The sequence below is a fragment of the Nannospalax galili genome, unplaced genomic scaffold, assembly GCF_000622305.1.
Source record: "Nannospalax galili isolate Female #2095 unplaced genomic scaffold, S.galili_v1.0 scaffold120, whole genome shotgun sequence".
NCBI lineage: Eukaryota > Metazoa > Chordata > Mammalia > Rodentia > Spalacidae > Nannospalax > Nannospalax galili.
In genome coordinates this window covers 4296507-4324262 of record NW_008350324.1, presented here as the reverse complement: position 1 = coordinate 4324262, position 27756 = coordinate 4296507, and the positions used below count along the sequence as shown (strand labels likewise).

Below are 27756 nucleotides of genomic sequence, written 5' to 3'. Positions count from 1 at the left end.
GGGAGCCACAAGGAAATCATGGGCCCCCTTCAGGTAAGGGACCACTTAATGGGGCTGTGTGGGGCTGCAGCTGGCAGCCCAATAGTGCACCCCGGAAAGGCCAGGACATAAACAGTCCCCTTGAGACCTGCAGGACCCCTGGGGTAAAGGCTGTCTTCCCAGAGCCTCTCTGAGGCACAGATACTCCTTCCTGGGCCCCACCCACTCGCTGATTACGCACCTGGCCACCACCTCGTCATCCACTTTCACCAGGCAGTAGGGGTCACTGCTCCCGGATCTGTAGAGGGAGGAGGTCAGGGAAAGGGTTGGAAGGGCAGACATGGTGGGAGTCCCAATCCTCACTTTACTATTAAGGCAGAGTGAGGCTAAGGCCCAGAGAAGGGAGGGGCCTTACCCTGGGTCACACAGCAAGTCTTGCAAAGAGGCAGGACCTCGGGGAACATGGATAGGTTACATCAACACTGTGAAAGCTATCTATCCACATACTACTGACATAACCTACCCCATACACATACTCTAAGTTTCCACTGTGGGAATGGGACACTAAGGCACAAAGCCACAGTTGGGAGTCCTGACCCCAGAAAGCCCCAAATACTGGTTGAAGGTACATTTTGGGGAGCTTTCCTAGAGATCTGGTTGTGCCTCCCTATTCCTTGCCTTGTGTCCCATCCCATCTGGGGCCTCAGTTTTGTCACTCTGTGACTCCAGCAGACGTTAACACACACCTGGGGAGAGGGCTAAGGTGCTAAAGAGCGAGGTGTAGAGGAGGATCACGGGCTGCCCTGAGCTCCCTGCCACAGTTGGTACCTCAATGCTTACTTCTGAGCTAAGCAGCACCCTGCTCAGCCCACCCTTTTGCTCCTTGTCCTGGACAGGAAGAACCTTCAGACACATACCAGAGACCTCAAAACTGAACCCACAAGAGATGGCTATAGGGCTGATGTGTGACTCAGCGGTGGAGTACTTGCCTCTCTAGCATGCTCGAACCCAGATTCTATCCCCAGCATTGAAAATAAAACAAAACTGGGGCTGGAGAAGTGGCTTAGGGATTAAGAGCATTTACTGTTCTTGCAGAGGACCCGGGTTCGATTCCTAGCACCCACATGGCAGCTAACAACCATCTGTAACTCCAGTTCTAGGGGATCCAACGCCCTCTTCTGACCTCCGCTGGCACTGCACGACACAGGTGCACCTACCTACATGCAAGCAATACACCCATATACATTAAATAAAAATAAAATATTTTAAAAAAAGAAAATAAAACAAAACCCCAAAAGACAAGAGCTATTTTGCCTTTTCGAAGCCCTGAGCCTTCAGCCAAGCAAAGCCAGTTTTCTTCTCCCCCACTTTGTAATAACAATCACCAGTAAATCCTGTCTGCCTACCAGGGTCTTCATTCAAACCTTGCAAAAGTCATGTCCTCAGAGAGGCAGCCCCTGACAGCCACAGTTTAAAATAACCCTCCAAGCCATTTGGGATGGGCCACACCCATAGTCCTGGCTCCTCCACAGGCTGAGGCTTGAACCCGTGGCAACATAGCGAGACCACGTGAGACCACGTCTCAATAAATAAATAAACACTACTCCTGCACCTAAATCATCTTTCTACATTTCTCTTGTGATTTGTGACTGCAGGTGATCCTGCAGAGGGTGCTGGATGAATGGATATACAGCTGTATCAGAGGACGGGACAGTGGAGACAGGATTCCAGCCCAGGTCTGTGGGGCCAACTCAATCCTAGCCCTGTACCTTCTACCCACTCCAGCCACCCTCTCTCTGAAACAGAACCATAAATGCCTTGGGGACCCCAGGGCACAGTAATGCTGACTGACTGAGATGAATGAGTCCCTTCCCTGTGCCTCAGTTTCCCTCGACTTCTCTATTCCTAAACTTCCTTGGACTCCCCAGTGCAGATGTGGCTCAGAATGGACTGGGATCCCCTGGCATAGGACTGGGAAATAGCCCCTCCCAGGCAACCTGGCTGACCCCAGGCCCCTCATGGGAGCAGTGCTCAGCACATCCGCTCCAGGGCTGTGACGCACTACGCCCTTATCAGGCTATCTGGTAGGGGCCACAGTAGCAGGCGGGGCCAAACTCTCCAAACTCAGGTCCCTCCAAACTCCTGGCCTCTCCCACGGTCCCTGCCTCAGGCAAACTTGGGAAAATGGGGCCCTCAGCCATTGCCTGCCCAGTATGTTTCCTGCATTGAAACTGTTGATATTCACAGTTGCGTGATTTTATGCCAGTGACTGCCTCTCTGGACTTTAATTTCTCCATTTGTAAGAGAGAAATCAGTTGGACCATAGAAGTGTCAAACACAGTACATGTCCATCATAAGCCCTTAGTGATCAACAGATTGACAGCAACTTTTATCTTTTGTTTTTGTTTGAGACAGGGTCTTACTAGCCAGGATTGGCCTAGAACTCACCATGTAACCCAGGCTAGCTCTGAACTCACCACAGTCTTCCTGACTCCATCTCCCAAGTGCTGGAATCACCAGTGTTCACTACCATGTCCAGCTTACTTTTTTTTTTTTTTTTTTTTTTTTTTTTTTTGAGACAGGGTCTTATGTATCCTAGGTTGGCCTTGAACTCTCTATGTAGCCAACAATGACCTTGAAAATGATCCTCCTGCCTCCATCTTTCAAGTGCTGGGATCACAGGTGTGTACTCACATGCCTGGTTAAAGCAATGCTGGGGATTGAAGTGGGTGCCTGCTAGGCAAGTGCTCTACCAACTGGGCTACACGTCCATCTTAGCAGCTATATTTTTTTAATGTGTATGAGTGTTTTGTCTGCATGTATGTAAGTGCACCACATGTATGCAATACCCTTGGAGGCCAGAAGAAGGCATCAGATCCTCCCTGGAACTGGAGTTATAGACCGTTGTTAGCTGTCATGTGGGTGCTGGGAACCAAATCCAGGTCCTCTGCAAGAACAGCCAGTGCTCTTGACTGCTGAGCCATCTCTCCAGCCCCTCCAGCAGCTGCTTTTTTTTTTTTTTTTTTGGCTTTTTTGAGACAGAGTCTCCCTGTAGCCCCAGCTGCCCTGGAACTCACTATGCTTATTTTATTAATCAAAAAAAGTTTTTAAACATTTTATTTATTATTTTTATTTTACATGTATGTGTGTATTGTCTGCATGAAGGTAAGTGCACCCATGTCATGCAATGCCTGTGGAGGACAGAAGAGGCTGTCGGATTCCCTAGAACTGGAGTTACGGACAGTCATTAGCTGCCATGTGGGTGCTGGGATTCAAACCCCGGTCTTCTGCAAGAACAACCAGTGTTCTTAACCACTGAGCCATCTCTCCAGCCCCCAGCAGCTATTTTTAATAACAATAAGCAAAATGATGGAAAGTTCCTTCCAGGCAAGACTGGCCATCCCTAAACTTTAACTGTTAGGGTGAGTCTGGGCCTTTTGCCTTAGAAGGGAGACAAAGAATACACCCTACCAATACCCCCATCCCCAGCACAGAAATTCTAACTTGCTCTTAGAAGAGCCCTTTTGAGAAATGGAGTCAATCACTAAGGAAACTAAGGCAGGATGCCCAGCAAGACTCGGACACTTCCTCCTTGGCCTTTCTCTGGGGCATGGCCCACCTCAGAGCTTACCTCAGCCCAAGACCCACCAAGAGCAGGGATAGCCAAGAGACTCGGAACAAGAGAAGACTCAGTCCCTTCCCAGGAGAAGCAGCAGCCCTGAGAGTCCATGTACCAGCCCAGTGGTCACACCTGCCACCTGCTCATAACCCTGTGCCAGGACTGGTGGCCAGTCCAGAGCTCAGTGAGGCAGGAGCACTGTTTCAGGGTAGGGTACTTCAGCCCACCAGCAGCTGCCAGGCCTCCACCCATGGCCTTGTGGCTCGATGGCCCTGAAGTTCCACAGTCAAGAATGCTCAGGGATTCTGAAGGGACATCTCAGAAAGAAGGTGGCTCAAGATTGTTGTGGTTGCTTTTACTTGAGGTATGTGTGTTGGGGGGTGTAGCTGAGGAGAGAGGGGGCACTAATTGCTCCAAACAGCTCTGCTCTTGACACAGCTGCAGTGCTGTGACACTGGCTGTTCCTGAAATCAAGGAGGCTGGGTATGGGACCAACAGCTTGAGGAATTGGGACCCTGGCATCAGGTTCCTACTCACCTTAGTCACAGCTCACCCCTAACCTCCCAGCTGGATGGGGTGTCTGACAGCCACTCCTGCCCCAGATGGGACACCAAGGGCCAGCCAGACGCAGATTCAAGGTCACCTGGCACACCTCCTCCCAAGGACTCCACACCTGTCTCAGGTACTGACACCCTCAGAACCCCTTCTGGGCTCCAGGCCAAGCAGTAGGGGACCCCCACACACACCCCACCTCCTTCTGTTGAGTCAGAATTTGCTGAGTCAGCCCGAGGGAGGCAGAGCCAGGGACCAGGAGGAGGAGAGCCCAAGGGCCACTAGCCCCATCATAACTGCAGGAGTGAGTGGCTCCAGGGCAATCTGCGCTTCCAGGAAAGCCCACCGTGGATCGACAGGTACTGGACTGGGACTCAGGCTCTGTGTCAGAGGGCCACCTGGTGATCCTCTGCAAGCCTAAACACCCCAGGAGCACAAAACATTGGGGACCATCTGTATCACGGTGCTCTGGGACTCCTTCCCAGGTCCCTGGATAGCCCCCCTTCCTTGTCTGGGGAAGCCCCACCTCGGACACCTGCCGGAGCTAAGGAAGGAAAGGATCGCACAGCCCCCTCCTCAGCTCTGAAAGGACGGGATCCGGAGATCCCTTCCCCTGCTCTGGAAGACCCGCAGGAGACTTCCCAGGAACAAAGACCCCCCCCCTTCCCGGGGGTGAGTAGGGCGGGGCATCTGCTAAGCCCAGGCACCCCCTCCCACCAGGACAGCAAGCTGCAGGGGCCGCGCCACGTGAGGACGGATCTCCAACAGCATGTTTTAGCCCAGGAGCCCCCGGCGACCCTTCCCGGAACCCAGCAGGTGCGGGGCGCACCCCTCTCCCGCCAGGCACCCGGGGGACTCACACGTCCTTGGCGGGCAGCGCCCGACCCTCCACCACTCGGATATTCAGCGTGCTGCTCCTAGCCATGGCGCCCGGCCCCAAACTTTCCAGGCAAGCGGGGTGCCCAGGTTCCGAGGCTGGACCCGGAGTCAATCTTACATGTCACCAGCTGGGAGCCTGACGCGCGGACTCCCAGCGCCACGGGTCTCCCAGCGCCACGGGTTGGAGACCAGAGTGGCCGGACGGGGGGCTGGGAGGGAGCAGCCCAGGGTCTCCGGGAGGGGGACGCACGCCGAGCCACAGGTAGCAGCGACCGGGCAAGCGTCTGCAGCTTGGGGAAGACCTGGGAAGGAGGGGAAAGCCCGGGCCCTAGCGATCCCGCCTCCCGCAGGTGCCCCGCCCGCCTGCGCCCCCCTCGCGCGCCCCCTGCCGGCACCCCAGTCCCGCGCTCCGGGTACACTGGAGCCGGGGACCTGGAGCCCGGGACCTGGAGCATCCGAGGCTTGTCAGGGGGTGGGGCCTCGGGCGGGACCTGGGCTGCTGCTGAGCTGGTATTGGGCTCCCCAAGAACCCGGGTGCCTCCCGTCTCTCCCCTCCCCAGTGCCTTCGCGCCCCTCCCATATCCCCGGCCGGCCACCCTGATACCAGCCTACGGGGTCCCGAAGTAGTACCCGTGCTGGGCGGCAGGAGGCGCTGGGCTTCTCGCTTCCCAGGGTCCCATCAGAGCGGAGGGAGGGGCCTCAAACATCCCCTTCCACTTCTCTTCGTTTCCAATTAAACCCCAGAGTGTGCCAGTGGCTGTTCCAACGTCACCGGCTGCCACTGCGGGGGAGGAAGCCGCGACTGCAGGGGGAGGGGAGGCTCGAAGATAACACCGCCACAGCCGCTGCACGATAAGAGCCATCTGCAATCCTTGAACACTTAACTGTGTGCCAGGCACTGCTTTGAGTCTTTCACGGGGATTATCTCAGTTTGGTGCCCTCGGTAGCTGTGTGCCATGCATGACCCATCTGTAGATGAAGAAACTGAGGTTCTGAGACGTGGAGTAACTTGCCAGACAGAAGCCTCCTTCCTGGTTTCAAATCCAGACTCAGCCAATTGGTAGCTGTGTGGTCTTGGATGAGTCACTTAACTTCTCTGTGCCTTGCTTTGGTTTTCCCATTTGTTCAGTGGGGATGACATGGTGTTTCTGTCACAGAGTTTAAAGAGAATTAAATGAGATGGTGCAAAAACATCTCAGAACAGTGGTAGGTAGGTATTTAATAAACTTACAGAAAGTGCTGCTGTCCTTCAAGGTGTGGCTTAAATGTCACATCCCCGGGCAAAACTTTCAGGATGCTCTTCCACCCCAGGCAGAAGTCCTCTTCCTTTTTTTCCCTGTTCCCAAAATGCTTTGTGCATTTGCAAGTTTTCAATGAGACCATGTGAACAGAAGGCTGGTCCCAGGGTGGACTCTGGCACAGAGTTACTTCTCCGTGTGTTTGTGGTTTGCCTGCTGAAGAGTATTTAGACAGGGTGGCAAGGGGCCACTGCAGTGGGTCAGCTCAGGGCTGGGCACCCAAGGGAGGGCCCTGCAGAATGAGGTCTCCTGTCACTGCCCAGACTGGCAAGACTGGGAACACCTGCCCAGACCCAGGAGCAGCCTAAGGGTCTGTGTCCTCTCCCTCCTCCACTCCCCAGAAGCAGCAGGCTGTGCCCTGAGATCTCTCCTAGCAGGTTACCGGGAACCAATCCCAGCAGGTTGCCAGGAATGAGTCCCAACAGACCAGCCCAAAGACTTAAAAAATACTGCTGAGCAGTGACAGGGGTGACCCAGGGCTGAGTCCAAAACTGTGGTAACCCCTCCCCCACCACATCTACAGTGGCCACTCCATATCTCCCAGTAGGAAATGTACAGTCGAGAAAGGATGTGACTTGCTTTGTGATCAGGTGGGGGGAATCCTCTGTCATCCCCCAGGCAGGTTCCTCCACCTGGAACATTTTGTCCCTAGGAGGTTACAGAGATCCCAGACAAGCTATCCAGCCCTGGGGACCCTGATGGAGTCCTGGACCCTGTGACATGCCAGGCAGATAGTCTAAAGTTAAGCAGGATATCCTATTCCTAATCCCCCTCCCGAGACCCTCAGGGGGAGGTGCCAGGGCTCAAGTCTGTGCCAGTCAGTCCTCTAGGGAGCCAGTTCTGTCACATGCCTGATAGCTGGCATCTGACCTTACAGTCCACCTGGGACAGGGCCCCACCATTTCCTGTTGTTCTGAGAAGCTCTGAGCTAAAACGGGCAAGAGGCTGGACTTCTGCTCAACCAACCCCTGTTTGGGGACCAAATGGAAAAAGAGCTCAGAGAGGGTGTGTGAACTGCTGGGGGTTACCAGCCAGGACAGAGGGAAGGAGCTCACTGTTGTCTTGGGATTGCCACGAGAACCAATCACGTGCCCTTACCTGGGCAGGACAAGGCCAGTTGTACCTGGCATACAGCCTCTTCCTCCCCTCCCCTCCTGCTAAGCTCTTAAGGACAAACTCATGGTCCCCTTCTTGCCAGTTCTTTGCAGGCTAGGGCCCCTCCCCAGGCCATAGACAGGACATGAAGAGGAGGTAAAGAACCTGGTGTGGTGGTACACACCTGGAATCCCAGCACAGAAGGTGGAGGCAGGAGGATCAGAAATTCAAGTTCACCCTTGGCTACTTAGTGAGTTCAAGGCCAGCCTGGGTCCTAGCTCAAAAATTTTTTTTTAATGAAGCCTTAGGTGGGGGAGATGCTAGCTCGAGGTTTAAGGCCAGGCTGCCTGGGACTGAGTTCTGCACAGGGTGTTCTCGAGCAAGTGAGTGGCCCTCTTAATTTCTGTTTCCTCCCGTGTGAACTGAAGCCACTAACAGCACCCATTTTATAGGATGCATAAGTGCCTGGAGGAAAAGTCGGATATTTAAGGACATCTGGTATACAGCAAGTGTCAAGTGTCATGGTCATCATGCAGAATCCAGAGCTCATCCCTGAGCCTGGAGGCCACACTTTGTAGCTTAGTACTGAGGCCAGGTCCTGAGGATGTGGCTAGATGGAATGCCAGGCCCAGCCCTGAATTCCAGAGTGCCTCATTCCAGCTAGCCCTGTGTGCTTCCTGTTCTGGATTGCAGATCTAGGGGAATCTGGGTTTTGTTTTGGGTTCTTTTAAACCAGTCTAAGAAATCTGATAGAGAGATCCCAAGACCAGAGTGCTTCCCACCCCATTGGGCTCACTGACCACTGGGGCCCAACAGGGAGTTCACAGACTCAGAACAGAGCCTTCACTCCAATGTCACAAGGGGTCTGGGTGGGCAGGGCTGTGTGGCAGTGGATTCCCCTGCTCATGAGATCTGACTGAACGAGCTTTCTAGCCCAGCACTCAAGAATATGACCTTCAGAACCTCAAATCATGATAGAAAAACTCATTCCATGGGAACTGGTGACAAATACAAGGTTTGGTTTGATTTTGAGAGAGGGGTCTTATTATGGGGCTAGGCCTTGAACTCTGTACAATCCTCCTGCCTCAACCTTCCCAGTGCCACCACTCCTGGGTTTTTACAATACAAACATTTAAAAAACACAAAAGGCTTTTCTCCCATCCGTCTTCCCACCCTGTTCTACCTTTACCACCAATTCCTGCCCACCCACAGAAAGCCTCTCTATCCTTCCTTCAGCTGCATCGGCATCAATGCGATGGAGCAATGTATGGCCTGTAAAAATAGAGGTTGTGGGGGATGCTGGAGAGATGGTTCATCAGTTAAGTGCCCTGGTTGTTCTTGCAGAAGACCTGGGTTCAGTTCCCAGCACCCACATGGCAGTTAGCAACCATCCTTAACTCCAGTTCCAGTTCCAGAGGATCTGACACCCTCTTCTGGCCTCCACGACCATTGCACACACATTGTGCACTTAAATACATGCAGGCAAAACACTCATACACATAAAATGAAAATAAAATTTTTTAAAAATTTAAAAGGAGTCTTGGGGCTGGAAGATTGGCTCAGTGGGTAAATTGCTTGCCCTGTAAGCATGAGTTCAGAGCCCTAGAACCAAGATAAAAGCCAGGTGTGGTTGTGCTCACCTGCGGACACCTGATGTTGACCTCTGACCTTCACACATGCTCACATGCACGAGTGCACCCCCACCCCTACACATACCTAAAGTTTTAAAACAATTAAAGGAGTCTCTAACAATATTTATTAACCAGTTATTGTGGTGCATGCCCATAATCCCACACTGTGCAGTGGGGGTAGGGGAGTGCTGAGGCAGGAAGACAGTGAGTTTAAGGCCAGCCTGGGCTACTTACCTGCCTGAAAAAAAAATCAGAACATAATTTATGCTTTCTCCAGTTTCTAAAAGAACCTCTCTCCTGAGGCTGGAGAGATGGTTCAGCAATTAGGAACACTTGCAGTTCCTCCAGAGAACCCAGCTTTGATTCCCAGCACCCACATGGTGACCAACAACCATCTGTAACTCCAGTTCCAGGGGCTCTGACACCTCACCTGGCTCTGCACTTACACACATGCAGGCAAAATACTCATACACATAAAATAAAAATAAATAAAAGAACCTCTGTCCCTTCCAACTCTTGCAACTTGGCACCCAGCAGCTGGGAAGCCCAGGCAGAGGTGGGAAGGCAGGCCTGGGCTGCATCCTCCCCCGTGCCCTGCTTGCTGACTGTCCCTGACCTTGATCTACTGATGGCTTGTTTTGTGGTGATTTGCCTCTAGTCTTATCTCCTAAATGTCAGGGACAATGCTTGTTTCATGCCGCCTCCCACACCTTTGGCACATACACTCAAAACACATTCGATGGGGTAGGAGAAGTCATTGACCTTAGAGCCAGAGACCAGCATCCCCTGTGATCCTATCCTATTGACTGTGACTTCCTCTGCCCCCAAGATGCCTAGAATAGTGGTCTGACATTCAGCAACTCACTCCTGCCCTGTACACCTCCCTTCCCACACCCAGTGGCAGGCCTGCCCCTGCCAATCCTCAGTGCCATCTGATGCTGTGGCTGGGGCAGGACAGGTCTTGACCACTGAAGGGGGCTGGGGGAGAACATGTTCTTTGTCCTAGCAACACAAAGCCTGGTTTGTCATTGCTGGGCACAATTCTGGGCAGGGTGCCACAGGAGACAGGCGGCCGTGGTGGGAGGCGTGGGCAAGATTGGCACACTCCACCCCTACCCCCGCCTGCTGCCCAGGAAGCAGGCCCAAGATTGCCTCCTCCCCATGCCTTGGAATGAAGAAATAGGAAGGGAAGTCACCCAACCATGAGACTGGGGAAGGGAGGAGTGGATATTTCCAGAGTGTGTGGGTTTGTGGCCAAGGGCAAGGCCAGCTGGGAAAGTATCCTGCTGTCACTCAGTGCTCAACTCACCCCAACAACTCCCTCAACCCAGGCTCTGCTGGGGACAGAGACAGACAGAAAGCCGAGCTCCTTCAACTCACCTTGCGGCAGGGGAGCCCCAAGCCAATGGGAAGCACCATCCCATTTCACAGAGAGGATTGCTGAGGCCCAGAAGAGAAGGCTATATACAGCTAAAGGCATGGGCCCCTGCTACTGAAGCTGATCCCATCCCATAAAAGCTATCTCCTGCCCTTCAGCCATGGGTAATCCTAGAGCAGAGATGGCTATCTCTACATAAACAGATACCAGAATGCCCACTGTAGTGCTGCACACCTGTAATCCCAGCACTCGGGAGGCAGAGGCTGGAGGATCACTACCACTTCAAAGCCAGCAGAGTGGCTGGGTTACAGAGTGAGACCCCGTTTCAAAACAAAACAAAACAGGGCTGGGCATAGTGTTGTACACCTTTAATCCCAGCACTCCAGATACAGAGAGAAGAGGATCTCTGTGAGTTAAAGGCCAGCCTGGTCTACATAGTGAGTGCTAGACCAGCTGGGGCTACAGGGAGGTCCTGTCTCAGAAAGACAAAAAAACAAAAATGAAAACAACAACAACAAAAAAAAAACCAAAACAAATAAAACCAAGGCCTGATGTAGTGGAGCACATCTTTAATCCCAGCCCTCAAGAGACAGAGGCAGGTGGATCTCCATGAGATCAAGGCTAGCCTGGTCTACATAGAGACCTGTCTCAAAAAAAGCCAAACCCCAACCAAAACAAAAACCAACTAAACAGCAGTTCCCTTGGTTTCTCAGCCCTGTGTCCTCAGAGAGCCCCCTCAGTCTTCTAGACCTGGCTCCTCAGTCACCTGAGCACTGGCCTGGGCCCTCCTGGTCTATCCAGCCCTGATTCCTTCATGTGATAACCCTGAACACCAACCTGTAGCCTGCCCTTCTCTTGTTGCCTCCGGGCCTTTGCACATGCTGTTCCCTCTGCCTGGACCACTCTTCATGTCTGAGTTTCTGCATGGTTTCTTCAAGGTGGTCTCCTCAAGCCTCTCCTTGAAAGGCTCACAGCAACATAATGAACTTATTTCAGTCCTTTGAGTCATCAGACCTCTTGTGGCACGTGCTTTTGAGCCCCTGAGGACAGGTTTGGTTTGGTCCTGAGGGCTGTTGTACATTTAGCATCTATTATGGAACAGGACTCGTAGTAGGTGATCAATGAAAATTTGCCAAGGGTGAGCAGGGGAGATGACTCAGTTGGTAAAGTGCTTGCCACACAAGCAAGAGGACCTGAGTTCAGATCCCCAGTGCCCACATAAAAAGCTGGCATAGAGGTATATATTTGTACCCAAAGTCCAGGGTGGCAGGGTGACAGGTGGACCCCTATGGCTCACAGGTCAGCCAAATCAGTGAGCTCCCAGTTCAGTCAGATACTCTGTCTCAGAAAATAAGATGAGTGACAGAGAAAGACACATGACATTGACCTTTGGCCTCCACATCCACATGCATGTGCACACACACCTCTAAAACAATAGAGCTAGAGAGAGAAGGACATATCCCAGCTTCTAGCGATGGAGGAGGGGGCCAAGAAGGGAAAGACCCAAGAAAAGCTCAGCGATGACTGCTAGACTGTGCTGTGGATGGCGAATACCCCATCATCCAGAGTGCCCAAGTGCCCACCCCACCTTACCCTAGACACCCAAAAGTCAGTCCATTTAGGGCAAAAGCAGAAAATTCAGCCTTTTCAAAATGGAAAATTTTTAACTATGCACGATGGTACACACCCTGTACCCTTGGCACTCAGAGGCTGAAGCGGGAGGATTGGAAGTTCCAGGCCAGCCTGGGCTCTGTCAGTGAGACTCAAATAAAATTTTTTTAATTTGCTTTACAAAAGATCTCATGAAGAGGGAAATGCAAATCCAAACCACAGTGATGTGTCATCACACCCATGCTTGGATGGTTAATACTAAGATAAGGAGGAACAGATGCTGACACGGAGGCTGGAAAAGAGGTTCTTCACTGCTAGCAGGAAGATGAACAGGGCCATGGCGGAGAACAGTGTGGAGTGTCCATGAAACAAAAAATAGATGATAGATGAAAGGGCTGCGTGCAGCTCAGGGGTAAAGTGCTTGCCTAGAATACATAAGGCCATTGCAGGGAGTAATACTAAGATAAGGAGGAACAGATGCTGACACGGAGGCTGGAAAAGAGGTTCTTCACTGCTAGCAGGAAGATGAACAGGGCCATGGCGGAGAACAGTGTGGAGTGTCCATGAAACAAAAAATAGATGATAGATGAAAGGGCTGCGTGCAGCTCAGGGGTAAAGTGCTTGCCTAGAATACATAAGGCCATTGCAGGGAGGAAGGGGCAGGGAGAGAGAGAGAGAGAGAGGGAGAGGAGACAGCGATAAAGCTTAGGTTGTGTAAAAAAGCCAAAGAGAAATGAATTAACTCAACGCCACTCCCCCAAAATACTCATAGACTACCTGAACACAAGTGCGTGGGTATACCTAACGGCTGTGTAACAAGGAACACAGTGCCAGACAGGGGAGAGGGGAGAGAGAGAGAAGAGAGAGGGGAGAGAGAGAGAGAGAGAGGGAGAGAGAGAGAGAGGGAGAGAGAGAGATTTTGCCAGGTGTGATAAGACACACCAATAATTCCAGGACTTGAAGGTAGGAGGATAATAAAGATCCTTCTTGGCTACATATCAGGTTTGTGGCTAACCTAGGCTATATGAGACCCTAAACACATACATGCACACACACACACACACACACACACACACACACACACACAACCCCACAAGGGGACATCACTACACATAAATCAATAACTAAAATAATAACTGAGGATGTGTCTCAGTGGCAGTGTGTTTAGCATGCATAAGGCTATGGGTTGACTCCTCAGCAAAAATAGAAATAGGAATAGGCTAGGCTAGAGTAATAAATGGTGGTACAGACTGAAGTCTCGCATCTTCAGTACTCAGGATCAGAAATATTTCAGATGTCAAGCGGTCTTTTTTGTCGTTTTGTTTTGTTTTGACATGGGGGTACTTCCACAGACTTTATTAGTTGAACATCCTGGATCCAAAAAATTGGGATCCAAGGTGCTCTGAATTCAGTGTTTCAGATTTCAAATTTTCTGATACGGATGCTCATCCAGAACAGAAAGGGCACAAAGGAACCATGTGGCAGGGTTGTAGAGTGAGACAACCTCTTGATAGAGAAAGAATGCCAGCATTTCTTTTCTTTCCAAAATTTATTTATTTATTTATTTTTATTTTACGTGTGTGAGTATTTTGCCTGCATGTGTATAGGTGTACCTGTGTTGTGCAACACCTGCGGAGATCAGAAGAGGGCATTGACTCTCTTGGAACTGGAGTTACGTTAGCCGCCATCTGGGTGCTGGGAATTGAACCCAGATCCTCTGGAAGAGCAGCCAGTGCTCTTAACTGCTGAGCCATCCATCTCTCTAGCCCCATGAATGCAGTTATTCCTTAAAAGTTGACCAGGCATTTGGCTTAGGACTTAGCCATCCAGTTCTGGGGCACTTACACCTCAAAAACAACTCATGTTTGCCCAAAACACAGCATATGAACAGTTATAGCAGCTCCATTCTTAAAAGTCAAAACCTGGGAGTAGCCCCAGGTAGCCCACACCTGTAATCTAAGCACTTGGAAAGGTAAGGCAGGAGGATTAGGAGTTTGAGGTTGGCTTGGGCTACATAGAGAGACTCTGAATCAAAAGAAAAATTTTAATGTCTCAGAAAGTTAGACACAGCATAAGCTTCTGTTTGTGTATCTTTGTCTTTGGCTTATTTTTGTTTTTGGGGTTTTCTTTTTTTGTTTGTTTTGGTTTGTTTTTGGTCTTTTTGAGACAGGGTCTCCCTGTAGCCCCAGCTGGCTTCGAACTTGCTATGTAGATCAGGCCAGCCTCAAATTTCATAGAGATCTGCCTAACTCTGCCTTTTGAATGCTGCAGTTAAAGATATGTGCCACCTCACCCAGTTCTGTATCTTTTTATTTTCGGGCACAGTCTCCAATAGCCCAGGCTGGCCGTGAACTTGTTATGTAGCTGAGGATGACTTTAAATATCTAGGGGCTGGAGATATGACTCCATGGTTAAGAGCACTGGCTACTCTTGCAGAGGTCCTGGGTTCGATTCCCAGAACCCATATAACAGCTAACAACCATCTAGAACTCCAGTTCCAGGGGATCTGATACCCTCTTCTGACCTCCAAGGGCATTGCATGGATGGGTACACTTAAATGCATGCAGACAAAACATTCTTACACATTGAATAGAAATAATAAATATTAATGGTCTGATTCTCTTGCCTCCACCTTCCAAGGACTGGGATGACAGGCAGATGCCACCACACACAATTTATGCAGTGCTGAGGGTAGAACCCAGGGCCGCGTGCATACTAAGTAAGCGCTCTACCCACTGAGCTACAACCTCAGCCCTATATTACATTCTTGACAGGATAAAGCTATGGTGATATTGCTGGGTGGCAGCAGGGGAACAAATGTTTGGCAGAGGTCAGGGAAGGACGAGGGTGGGGTGTGGGAATAAAAATCTCAGGAAGTGTTGTTTTGACCTTCTCTCCTGCTCAGACCAAGCTAAAAAATCAAAATGGAGTCACTTATGCTAAAATCCAAATCCCTGAGCTAAAATTAAGCTGTTTGTCCGGCCTTCCGAGAAACTAGGATGGCAATAACAGCCAAATTTTCCCAAACATACTGGTTTCCATGGACATTATGAAGAGTTCTCTCTGCTTTAATCCCCACACAAAAGAACCTGACACAGCCGGATGTTCACGCATTGGTTAGTTTCCTACGCTGCCTCTCTGTCCCTGCCACACAAGGGAAGGGACTTGGAAATGCCCAATCCCGTGTGTGTGTGTGTGTGTGTGTGTGTGTGTGTGTGTGTGTGTATGTGTGTGTGTGTGTCTTGTATATGTATGTATGTGTTTGTGTGTGCTGGCGTAAACACATGTGTATGTGTGTGCATGTGGAGACCAGAGGTCACCAGGTGTCTTCATCAATCCCTCTCCACCTTCTCTTTTGAGAGGGTCTGTCACTGAACCTGGAGCTAGGCCATTGAGCCCCAGGGAACCTCCTGTCTCCACCTCTGCAGTGCCCAGGTTCTTCAGTGGGTGCTGAGGACCCAGACCCAGGTCCCCCTGGTTTCAAGGCAAGTGCTTTCTAGCTGAGCCAGCTCCCAGCCCCTCCCCTCTTGTTTTTGTTCTTGTTCTCTTTATGCCTTAGTCTTCTGTTGAGCCCGCCTCCTTTGTTCCAGTCACTGGGACATTTATTCTATTTTATGGAATAAGATGTTCTCTGATTCTAGAACTCAAAGTAAGGGGATGGGACTGAGAAGGAGGTTCATTCAGTAAAGTGCCTGCGCAGTGAGCAAGAAGACTTGAGTTCAGGGCCCCAGCAAGCACAAAGAGCCAGGCATTCCAACACTGAGGAGGTGCAGACAGAAGGGCCCCTTGGATTTGCTTGTCAGACGGTCTAGCCCAATCAGTGAGCTCCAGGTTCAGCGAGAGCCCCTGTCTTGAAAGTAGAGAGGGAAGGGCTGACAAGATGGCTCATCAGATGGGAGCACTTTGTGGCAAGCCTGATGACCAGAATTTGATCCCCCTTCAGAATCCACGGGTAGAAGGAAAGAATTGAGTCCTCAAGCTGTCCTCTGATTTTGACACAAGCATTGTGGCATACCCCTTATTCCCACATAATAAATAAATAACATTTAAAATTAAAATATAGGGAGAGATGGTTCAGCAGTTAAGAGCACATATGGCCTCTTGCAGAGGACCAGAGTTCAGATCCCAGCGCCCATGTCAGGCAGCTTATAACTGCCTGTAACTCCAGCTCCAGGGGATCTGACCAACTCCAGGGGATCTGACACCCCTGGACCCTACAGATACCTGCACTCAGGTACACATGCAAACACACACACACACACACACACACACCTAAAAATAATAAATCTAAAATAAAAATTTATTAAAAACTAGGTGGTACCTTGCCGGGCGTGGTGGCACACACCTTTAATCCCAGCACTTGGGAGGCAGAGGCAGGCGGATCTTTGTGAATTCGAGGCCAGCTTGGTCTACATAGTGAGTTCCAGGACAGCTAGGGCTACAAGGAGACCCTGTCTCAAAAAAGACAAAAAAAAAAAAGTAGGTAGTACCTGAGGAAAAATATCCAAGGTTATTCGTTGACCTCCACGCTTGTGCATATATATGCACACACACACACACACACCAACACACATGCTCACACGCACACAGAGAAAGACTTCAAGGTCATCCTTAGATATATAGTAAATTTGAGGCCAGCCTGGGACACATAAAACCCTGTCTCAAAACAAACAAAATTGATAATCCCAGGGCTATTGAGCATGTAGAGCAGCAATCTGAGAGTGCAGTTCAGTACAGCTCAAAGGACCATGTGCTTAGCTGACAGGAGCCTGGGGTCCATCCCCAGCAACACACACACACACACACACACACACACACACACACACACACACAGATACAGCCACTTTGAAAAATCATTTGCTTTTTTTTTGTTGTTCTTTTTGAGGCAGGATCTCCCTGTAGCCCCAGCTGACCTGGAACACATTTTGTAGACCAGGCTGGCCTTGAACTCAGAGATCACTCGCCTCTCCCTCCCAAGTGCTGGGATTAAAGTTGTGCACCATCATGCCCGGCTTTCATTTGCTGTTCTTTATCCAGTTAAACATCTACACAACCCAGTCTTCCATGCCTACATATTTACACAAACAAAGTAAAAATTTATACAGACACAATGCCTCACCGGAACACTGCACAGGTCCAGAGCTGGGAACGACAAAACTCTCCTTCATCTGGACACAGAAGCAACAAAGCTCAGTGCACAGTATACATGATATAAATAGTACTCAGCCAGGAGTAGAACTGGTATAAACCACGGTGAGAAAGCTTACAGCAATACTGCTAAATGGGAGTAGTCAGACTCAGTGGTTACACAATATATAATCCCCCGAATGACAGTGTGTTCCCCCGACTCCCCATACTGGATTGAGCCCAGGGCCTTGTGCACACTAGGCAAGCACTCTGCCCCTGAGCTACACTCCCATTTCTGATATTCTGGAAAAGGCAGAATTTTAAAGGATTGGGCTCTCTCTCTCTCTCTCTCTCTCTCTCTCTCTCTCTCTCTCTCTCTCTCTCTCATCTCTGCACTGGGGACTGAACCTAGCACTCAAGTTATACTAGGTAATCACTCTACCACTGAGCTACATTCCCAATTCTTTTTAACTTTTTATTTTGAGACAGGGTTTCACTAAGTTACCCAGGCTGGCCTTGAACTTGCCCTGTACCCCAACACAGTCTGGGTGTATTGTTTGTTAGATGGGTCCTTCCTACATAGTCCAGGCTGGCCTTGAACTCTCCATCCTCCTTCCTCAGCCTCCTGAATAATGAGATGACAAGTGTGTAGCACCACACCTTTGAGGCTAGGACACACCCCAGGCAGATCACAAGTGGGCCCAGGACTCTCAGTTTCTCTGCCATGTTGTGAAAACATGGCTTTATGAGTTTGCCACAGTCTAGAAAAGCATGTGTGAAAAAAAGGTGAATTTCACTTGATAGAAATTACATCTCCATTTTTTAATTAAGAAAAATGAGATCATGTTTCTTACTGAAACTTCACATCAGTTTATGCAGAAAGATAATGTGGGTAATTTAATGCAAAATGCTCAAAGGGAAAATGCAGGTTATTTTAGATCTCTTTTTAAAAATATCCCCTAACAAAATTCCTTAGGAGTCATTTTAAGCAATGGAGGCATTAAGATAAGTATAGGTGGGGCTTGGAGAGATGGCTTAGTGGTTTAAGAACACCGACTGTTCTTGCAGAAGACCCGGGTTTGATTCCCAGCACCCACACAACAGCTAACAACTGTCTGTAACTCCAGTTCCAGGGGATCCGACAGCCTCTTCTGTCCTCCGTGGGCATTGCACGACATGGGTGCACTTACCTACATGCAGGCAATACACTCATACACATAAAATAAAAATAATAGGGGGCCAGAGAGATGGCTCAGCAGTTAAGAACACTGATTGTTCTCGCAGAAGACCCAGGTTTGAATCCCAGCTCCCACATGTCAGCTAACAACTGTCCATAACTCCAGTCCCAGGGGATCCAACAGCCTCTTCTGACCTCTGTGGGCATTGTACAACACAGGGGCACTTACCTACATGCAGGCAATACATGCATACACATAAAATAAAAATAATGAATAAAATTTTTAAAATAAATAGAATTAATAAAATATTTTTTAAATAAAAATAAAAATTTAAAAAGATAAGTATAGGTTTGTGCACACCTGGAGTCACAATGCTGGGGAGTCTGAGGCAGAAGGATTGTGAATTTGAGGCCAACCTGGTCCACATAGTAAGCAAAATAAATGGAAGGAAGGAAGGAAGGAAGGAAGGAAGGAAGGAAGGAAGGAAGGAAGAAAGAAAGAAAGGAAGGAAGGAAAACAGTGGCATGATGGCACATGCCTTTAGTCCCAGCACTCTCAAGGCAGAGGCAGGTGGATCTCTGTGAGTTCAAGGCCAGCCTGGTCTACATAGTGAGTTCCATCTGGGGCTACAGGGAGACCCTGTCTCAAAAGGACCAAAAAATAAATAAATAAAGGAAGGAAGTCAGTCCAGCGTGGTAGCACAAATCTATAAACCCATCATTGGGAGACAGAGTTAGGAAGATCTCTACAAGTCTGCTAGCCTGGTCTAACATAGCAAGTTCCTACTCAGCCAGGGATGCAAAAAAAATATGTTCTTTTAGGGACTGGAGAGATGGCTCAGCAGTTAAGAGCACTGACTGCTCTTGCAGAGGACCTGGGTTCGATTCCCAGCACCCACATGGCAGCTACAAACTGACCTTAACTCCAGTTCCAGGGGACTCCGAAGCCCTCTTCTGACCTTGGAGGCACTGCACGACACAGGTGCACTCACATACACTCATACACATAAAATAAGAATAATAAATAAAATATTTTTTAAATGTTCCCTTAAAAGGAAAAATTACAGAAAACTAAGGCAGGAGAATTACCATAAGTTAGAGACCAGCTTTGGCTACATAGTTCAAGGCCAGCCTGGTACAGAAGGAGACTATTTTTAAAAAATCAAAGGGGCGTGGTGGCGCATGCCTTTAATCCCAGCACTCGGGAGGCAGAGGCAAGCGGATCTCTGTGAGTTCAAGGCCCGCCTGGTCTCCACAGTGAGTTCCAGGACAGCTGGGGCTACAGGGAGACCCTGTCTCAAAAAGACCAAAAAAATAAATAAATAAAAAATCTGGGCTAGAGAGATGTCTCAGCACTTAAGAGTACATCCTGCTCTTCCAGAGGACCTGAACTTGGTTCCCACTACCCAAGTTGGGTGGATCGCCACTGTCTGTTACTCCAGCTCCAGAGGGATCCAATATCCAGTGCCTCTGGCCTCTGTGGGCACTTGCACTGACATGTACATATCCACACACAGATACAGATATAGTTAAAAAATAATAAAAATAAAATTTAAAAAAATCACAAATTGCTGGGCATGGTGGCACACACCTTTAATCCCAGCACTTGGGAGGCAACCCCAGGCAGATCTCTATGAGATCAAGGCCAATCTGATCTACATATCGAGTTCTAGGCCAGCTGGGGCTACAGGGAGACTCTGTCTCAAAAAGATTTAAAAAAAAAACTAACAAACCATAAAGTGAAACCTTGTCCCAAAAAGGAAGAAGGGAGGAAAGGAAGGAGGAAAGGAGGGAGGGAGGAATTCTAAGTCTCAAGCAAGGTGACCAGATTTTATTGCTTACTGCTTCCATTGGGAGACACCATGGGTATTTTATATACTGTGTGGAAAATTTGCCCTAGCACACCCAAAGTGCTGTCTTGGATTAAATGAGATACTATACATAAGAGTCTGGCATCTTGTCTGACCCAGAGGAACCCCCCAAACTTTGCAGCCTCTCCCTTTTCCTCCTTTCAAGTGCAGACCTCCGGTCCCTTCCCAAGGGCCTCTCCTGTAGTATTATGGTCCTCTTTCCCAAACCAGCCCAGGGCTCCATGAGACACAGTCAGGGCAACCCCTTTACAGGGGCAGAGACTGGCTGTGCCTGGCAAACAGTGGATGTCCAATAATTATTCTTTTGTTGTCTTTAGTTTGTTTGTTCAAAGAGGGTCTCACTATGTAGCCCCAGCTGGCCTGGAACTCACAGAGATCTGCCTGCCTCTTCCTCCCAAGTTCTGTGATTAAAGATGTATACCAACACATGGGTGGCCCCCAATAATTACTTTTTGAGAGGTAGTGCTGAGGATGGAACCCAGGGCCTTGCATATACTAGGCAAGCACTCTAGCACTGAGCCCTAGGCCAGCTCTAATCATTATTCTTTGGCATGATTGATGGAGCATACTGACATTAATGGAGCCCAACCCCACCCAGGCAGGAGGAGGTTTGGTCAGACATGGGCTCAGGACCTGTATCCTGTCCACTGTACCTAAATTTGGGGGCAGTGGGGGGCAGCATTTTCTCCTTTCCCAACTGCCATCATCCCTCTGTCAGTGGTGGATTCCTGTTGCAATCTGGCAGTGGAATGTTGTGTTGTTGGTTGCCCAGGCAACCAGGGCCCAGCTTGGCCACTGACTTCTGGAAGCTCCAGGCAGGAGCAGCAATCGCCATTGAGACCCAGGACCCTTAGCTTGTGCCAAGGGGGTCTGAGGCACCTGTAGAATGGCAGTGGGCTGGGAGGAGTATTTCCAACTGACTTTCCGGGAGAAACTGCCTACGTGAGTGACTCAGGGAGAGGCAGGAGGGTGGGAAGGAGGGTGAGTAGGAGCTCAGCCCTTCTGTTCCCTGGGCAGTCTTGTGGAAGTTCAAAGGCTCTCAGGATCTGTGACTTCTGCAAGGTTTCCCCAGGGTCTCAGTGAGTTAGAGCTGGCCAATTGCTCAGGGCTCCTATTAGCCAGGATGGCCAACCTGCTCCTGTCCCAGCCCTGGCTGGTATCTCACAGAGGTTAAATCATTTGACCCAGGGTAGAAAGGAATTCTATGAAATGCTTTCTTGCAGAGAAGCTGCATTTTAATGTAATGCATTGCCTAGGGAAGTGGGATTCCCCAGTCCCAACTGGGTTGTAGCATCTACTGGATGGGACTGAGGATTTTGACCATCTGGTCCAGAGCTGAGCAAGCTTTGCCAAATGATGACAGCCTGTTCTATTCCCATCTTCCTGGACAGCGGGTCCCCAGACCCCAGCCTCTCCTGAATTGCTCTGCACAGAGGAGGCCTACCAGGTGCCTCTGCCTCAGCTTGGCCAGAGCAGGGAGCTGGTCTCCACCACCCCACCAGTTCATCCCACAGTCAGCCCTCAAAGCCATGACCTTCAGGCTGCTGAGGTCACTTTTTTCTCTCACCCCGCACCCCAGCCCTGTCATCGAGCTGTACCAAGAAAAGACCCGTCCCCACTTCCCACCACACCTTTCCTCACCAGACCCACATTCTCTCCTGAGCACCCTGCAGCCCCACCACTGAATGCCCACGTTGCCCTTGCTTCTCACAGCAGCTACAAGGATTTCTCCTCTGCTCAAAAGTCTCCCATGGCTCCCATCTCATGTCTCCTGTCCAGTTACACTGGCCTCCGAAGTTCCTTCAATATGCCCAGGACCTTTCCTAGGGAGGCTCTTTCTTTCCCGTTCTCTGCAGATGCCACTGGGGCTTGCTTCCTCAACCTTTCCCCTGGGGCCCTGTCCCAGTGTCCTCTCCTCAGAGAGACTTCTTAGCTTCATATGAAAGCTTCCTCTAGTGCACTGAGTTTTACATTTCAGGCCCCATCACATCAAGCACTGCTTACTGTACTGATTAGCTTCACTCTGTATGGTCCTCAGAATGCCAGGGCTTTCTATCTGACTTCCCAGATGCAACCACCGTGACTAGGATGGTGCCTGACCCACAGCAGGAGCTCAGCAAAACTGGTTGAATGACGTAAGAATTCAATAGCCAGTAGGTTGTTGGGTTCTGTCCTAGTCTGTTCTTCACTGCTGTGACAAAATACTCTGAGCAATACCAACTTGAGGAGGAAAGGGTTTATTCAGCTTACATCTCCCAGGTTGCAGTTCATCAGGGAGCCCAAGATAGGAACTCAGGGCAGGAACCTCGAAGCAGGAGCTGGAGCACAGGCCATGGAGGAACCTGCTTACTGGCTTGCTCCCCTGGCCCCTGCTCAGCCTGCTTTCTTAAACTACCATAGGCCCACCAGCCCAGGGGTGGCACCACCCACAGTGGGCTGGGCCCTCCCACATCACTCATCAAGAAGATGCCCCTCAGACATGGCCACAGGCCAGACCAATAAAAGCAATTCCCCAATTGAGGCTCCCTCAACCCAGGTGTCAAGTTGACACTAAAGCTATCCAGCACAGGTTCCCACTTGCCATTCTAGCACTGAGGAGGTGAAGCCAAGAGGATCAAGAATGCAGGGCCATCCTTGGTTACACAGTGAGTTTGAGGCCAGCCTGGGCTCCCTGAGACCCTGTTTAAAATAAAAACAACCCAAAAGCCAGTAAGAGGGGAATGTGGCCATTCCAAGCACTTCCAGGATGCTTGGGGCCCTGACTTTTGCTCCCTTCACTGCCTCCTCTTTGAGCCCCTCCAGGAAGCCACTAGAACAAACTGTGGACCACTTCCCACCCCTGCTGCAACTCCTGGAGAAGCGGCAAGAGCTGCTGGCTGCTGACCAGGGTTTGCAGGCCCAGAAGGATGTAAGCCTCTGTTGCTGGGATTCTGAGGTCCCTAGATACACACTGGTGGTGGGCTATGAGGATTACATTGTCTGAAGCAAATCTTCTCACTACTAGCCTGGGCCCTGATTTCCTCATTTGTGGGGTGATCAGAACCATGGGGAGGGCATGAGCTGGGGAGCCGGAGCTGGAGGTGTTAGAGGTCCAGAAACCCCCGCCCCCCCTCGCCCCCCAAGCACAGGCCTCCAACTCTTCCCCACAAGGAATTCCACACCAAGATGGCCGCCCTGAACCAGCGCTGGGCACAGCTGGAGCAGAAAGAGGAGGAGCTAAGGGGGTCCTTCGTCCGCTTTGACAAATTCCTGCAGGTCAGTGGGGCTGTAGAGAGAGGCGGGCCTTCCTACGCGCCCCTTCAAAGAACACCCACCCCGGGTCGATTCTGAAAGTGGTGGAAAGTTCAGAGGTGGGGGGAGGAGAGAAGGCATAAAATCCCTCATCCAAAACACTCGACTTCAAGATGAACTTGACCCAGAGCCGAGAGTTTGCGCGTGGCTTAGCCTGCGAATGTTGGGACTCGTTGGAGGCGGCGACTCCCCAAGTGCGGGAGTGGTCACCATCTTCCACCCCAGGATGCTGAGGCCCGGCGCGGCCGCGCGCTGCAGAGAGCGGCGGAGGAGCAGCAGCGTGCGCACCGTCGGGAGGCAGAGGCGCTGCGGCTGCGCACACAGCTGGAGGCGCTGCAGCGGGAGCGCGCGCGAAAGCAGCGTAGGCTGCGGCGCCTGGAGCCCTGTGCGCGCCTGCTGGAGCGTGTGCTGGAGCTGCTGCCCGAGGTGAGCAGTGCTGCCGGCGCGATAGGGGAGCGCAGACTGTGTGCAAGAGCCAGCGCTTACAGAGTGCTCGGTGTATATCCGGGATGCACCTTTGCCCTCAAATAGTCCCCAAAATCCAGTGAAGTTGGCTCGGTTATCGTCAACTCCATTTTACAGAGGAGGAAACAGATTCAGAAAGCTTGTCGTTCAAGGTCATGTAGTTAGGTAGGGAGTGAGAGGAAAGGAGAGGAGGAGGGGGGAAGAGAGGAGAGGAGAGAGAATACAGACAATATAAATTTTATTATTCGTGGAAGGTTTTGGTTTGGGATGGTTTGTCTTTGGTTGGCTTTATTATTTTTATGTGTATGTGTGTATTGCCTGCATGTAGTGCACCCGTGTAGTGCAATGCCCGACTTGGACAGAAGAGGCTGTTGGATCCACTGGAACTGGAGTTAAGGACAGTTGTTAGCTGCTATGTGGGTGCTGGGACTCGAACCCGGGTCTTTCACAAGAATAGCCAGTGTTCCTAACTGCTGAGCCATCTCTCTGGTTGGCTTTTTGCAACAGGTTGTCAAGTATCTCAGGCTGGTCTTGAATTCCCTATAGCTGAGGCTGACCTTCAACTCCTAATCTCCTACCTCAGCCTTCCCCCCCTGAGTGCTGGGATTAGGGTGTGCACCATCATGCCCGACTCTATTATTTCAGCTTTTTGGGACAGTCTTACTCTGTAGACTATGCTAGCCTGGCACTCAGTACATAACCAAGTCAGGCCTTGAACTTGTGGTGATTCTCCTGTCTTGGTTTCCCAAGTGCTGACATTACAGGCTGAGCCACAAAGTTCAGCAAATACTAGTTGAATGCACAAATGAATGAATGAGTGAATGAATGGCAGGTTGAAAGGCTTAGCTATCTTGGTCGTGGAGGTGAGAAAGGCCTGAATAGGGCTCAAGTCCCTGACTTGTGGTTTCTGCTGTCCCTACTCCTGGGCTGCAGTGTCCCATCACGTCTGGACAGAGACACATTGGTGAGCCAGGTGGGGAGGGCAGGGAACTGAGGGCCATGTGAATCCCCACCCCAGTTTCAGGAGGTCCCCGAGCTGGTGGCACGCTTCGACGGCCTGGTGGACACCCAGGCTGTGCTGGAACTGGTGGAACGAGAACGGCAGGCAGAGCTGGAGGCCACACGGGCAAGGCTGCAGTGGCTGCGGGACTCAGGGCAGGAAGAGCTGCTCCGGCTGGGCCAGAGGCGGGCAGAGCTGCAGGAACAGCTGGAGGCAGCCCAGGAGTGCAGGCAGCAGTGGGTGCGCCCCTGGGCTACAAGGACCCTTGAACACATGAGCTGCACTGATTGAGGAGGCTGGGGCACACTGGCACCAGGATAGTGCACAGGCCCCACCCTGCCAGATGGAAAACAGACAGACACCCACTGCCAAGCCCTGACTCAATAATGAACAGGGCAGCCATTCTGCAGGAATCCAAGTGGACCCAGATCCAGGACACTGCTAGGAGGCTGGGGCACATTGGCAGTGGAGACCAGGATAGTGTGCGGCCTGCCCTAACCCAGTGACTAACTGGGTGGCCGTTCTGCAGGAATCCAGGTGGACCCAGATCCAGAACACTGCAGCAGCCAAGACACTGCTCCTGGGCCGAACTCGCATGTCAGCACTCAACCTATACCAGCTAGTGCGACTGCGCCAGGGTCAGCTGCCGGCCCTGGATGTGGAGGACACAGAGGGGCAGCTGGAACAGGTGAGGTTCACTGTCATCCCCACCCCACATCCCTTCCTGAGAAAGAGGGTGTCTGAAAACCCCACAGCTGGGACTCTATGTGGGATTAAGGATGGTCCTAATAAATGTAGCTCCATCCAGTGTCTTAGAGGGCCAGAGGAAAACCCACCCTCTAGTCTTTCCAACACTCCCAGTGGCCAGGACCTTAACACATACAGTCTGCATGTGTCGCTTAGGGGTTGTTAAATTCATTGAGGCCACTGTTACATACATGCCAGATGGGATCTATGTAACTCCAGAGGGACATGGAGTCATGTGAACCACATCAGGTCTGTTTCAGGTTGCCCATGTTGTCCTCAAACTCACTAAGTAGCAGATGACCCTGAACTTCTGATCCCCCTGCTTCTACTGCCTAAATGCTGGGATTACAGGTGTGTGCCACCATGCCTAGCTTTGCTCTCAATCTGCCTCTGCTCCCATGTAGAGGGAGGCTCAGCGGACAATGCTGGGTCCCTCCTGTCTACTCCCTGTTTCCAGGCCAGGAATCACCACCAGGTTGGTAAGAAAACACTGAACTGTCACCTGGTCTGTCACTGCTGAGACAAAAGGGGTGACTATTAGGTTCTTTCCTCCTTTGAAGGACTGTGTCTTTCTCAATACTGACTCAGGCCACACATGAAGAGGGTCCAGATGCCATGGACTCAGAGCTTACTGCCCATTATACTTCATAGCAGTGAGCCTGTAGATGTTTATAATGAAATGGTTACCTGATATGAGTAGGGCACTGACTTGGCAGGGAGCCAGACACAAAACTGTATCATATCTGATGAACCATCTGGTGGGACACACTTGTAATCTCAGCACTGGGGAGACTGAAGCAAGTGGGCTGCCATGAGTTGGAGGCCAGTCTGAGCTACAGGGAGGCCTTATCTCAAAAACAAAGCCAAAATCAAAAAAAGGGAACCAGAGCCGGGCCTGGAGGCTCAGGCCTACTGTCCCAGCACTTGGGAGGCAGAGGCAGGCGAATCTCTATGAGTTCAAGTCCAGCCTGGTCTCCACAGTGAGTTCCAGGCCAGCTGGGGCTACAGGGAGACCCTGTCTCAAAAAGACCAAAAAAAAAGGGGGGGGGGGAACCATTTGGGAAGCTGGGCTAGACTAGGTACCACTAGTGTCTCCCTTGCGGGTATTTCCAGCCCTGCCCCTACCCTCAGTCTCCAGATGTTAGGGTTGGAACACAACATCAAACGGTATAATCTGGCCATGTTGCCTCCAGGTGAAGCAGTTCATTCTGGACCTCTCAGCCACCCTGGCCAGCCTTGGCCAGGGAGAGCCCACAGCCACTACTTCCTAGCCTGGCCCCAGGTGAGCATGAGGGGACCTAAGAGATGAGGGATTGGGTCCTACATTTCTCAGGGTGCAGGTTCAGTGGCTCTTTGAACTTGCTTTCTTGGGCAAGATGGAGCTGTGCCAGCTGTGCCATGGTGAGGCTTTCAGCAGGCACATAGCAGACATTCAGTAATGTGCAGGCCATGAGCAGGGATCAACAGAGGCCTCCCTCCCAGATGGCCATTCTCCAAGGCCAAGTAATACTAGGATTTAGGGTAGGCCAAGTGCTCAGGGAAATCCAGATGAGCACTTGTCCAGTAGAGCTGAGCCTGAGCAATGGTGGCCTCCACTGTGTGCCTGGCCTTGTCTGAGGTCCAGCTGCTGGAAGATGCCCTTGACTTTCTCAAACCTCACACAGGAGGTAGGGAAAGCCCCTAGCCGGATGGGCACAGGGTGGCGGCAGGCAGTTCTCACCTCCAGGAAGAAAGGCAATGCTGACCTGAACAGAGCCCTTAGAAGGGGAGGCTGCCCTCAAATCTACCTCTACCCTAGAAGGGTGGCTGTCCTCAAGCCTGCTTCAACCCTAGGGGGGACAGCGTCTCTCAAGCCCCATACCACCTGGCAGCTGTCCTGAGCCACCAGAGGGAATTGACTGGAGCCTTGTTCTTCTCACTTGCTCAACAGAGACATGCAAAGCCCACCTCGGGTCCAGGTGGCACCCATAGGCATGGTCACCTGCTCTCTGACTACCACACAGCTGGGATTTTCCTATGAGAGCCTCTCCCTTCCA

The 27756-nt window shown here is 50.9% G+C and overlaps 2 protein-coding genes across 11 annotated transcripts in view; one reads left to right on the top strand and one right to left on the bottom strand.

Moving 5' to 3' along the window:
- Rasal1 (RAS protein activator like 1) overlaps positions 1-6363 on the bottom strand; it is a 37915-nt gene extending 31552 nt beyond the window's left edge. The window contains exons 1-3 of one of the 3 annotated variants that reach the window (XM_029570577.1): positions 6261-6363; positions 5660-6177; positions 221-277 (exon numbers count right to left, since the gene is read on the bottom strand). In XM_029570577.1, coding sequence (XP_029426437.1) covers positions 221-277; positions 5660-5892 — 290 coding nt within the window. In that variant the 5' untranslated portion in view covers positions 5893-6177; positions 6261-6363. The other 2 variants (XM_008847484.3, XM_008847485.3) reach the window with 2 other exon arrangements.
- Cfap73 (cilia and flagella associated protein 73) lies at positions 4448-27755 on the top strand. 8 transcript variants are annotated; one of them, XM_008847492.3, is made up of 8 exons: positions 20995-21159; positions 23020-23125; positions 23368-23472; positions 23734-23934; positions 24992-25213; positions 25503-25661; positions 26914-27002; positions 27651-27755. In XM_008847492.3, exons 1-7 carry the CDS (start codon positions 21104-21106, stop codon positions 26989-26991), a joined length of 927 nt encoding a protein of 308 aa, XP_008845714.1. In that variant the 5' UTR covers positions 20995-21103; the 3' UTR covers positions 26992-27002; positions 27651-27755. The 8 variants fall into 8 exon arrangements, with proteins under 8 accessions (XP_008845715.1, XP_008845714.1, XP_008845712.1 ...); XM_008847490.3 differs by having other exon boundaries at positions 23341-23472; XM_008847491.2 differs by having other exon boundaries at positions 23341-23472; positions 27554-27664.
- Position 27756: the final 1 nt, after the last annotated feature.

Coding starts and splice junctions, on each gene's coding strand:
- Cfap73 (XM_008847486.2), top strand. CDS start 21,104: ATGGCAGTGGGCTGGGAGGAGTATTTCCAACTGACTTTCCGGGAGAAA. Junction 23,473..23,733: donor GCTTTGACAAATTCCTGCAG/GTCAGTGGGGCT, acceptor CTTCCACCCCAG/GATGCTGAGGCCCGGCGCGG. Junction 23,935..24,991: donor TGCTGGAGCTGCTGCCCGAG/GTGAGCAGTGCT, acceptor TCCCCACCCCAG/TTTCAGGAGGTCCCCGAGCT.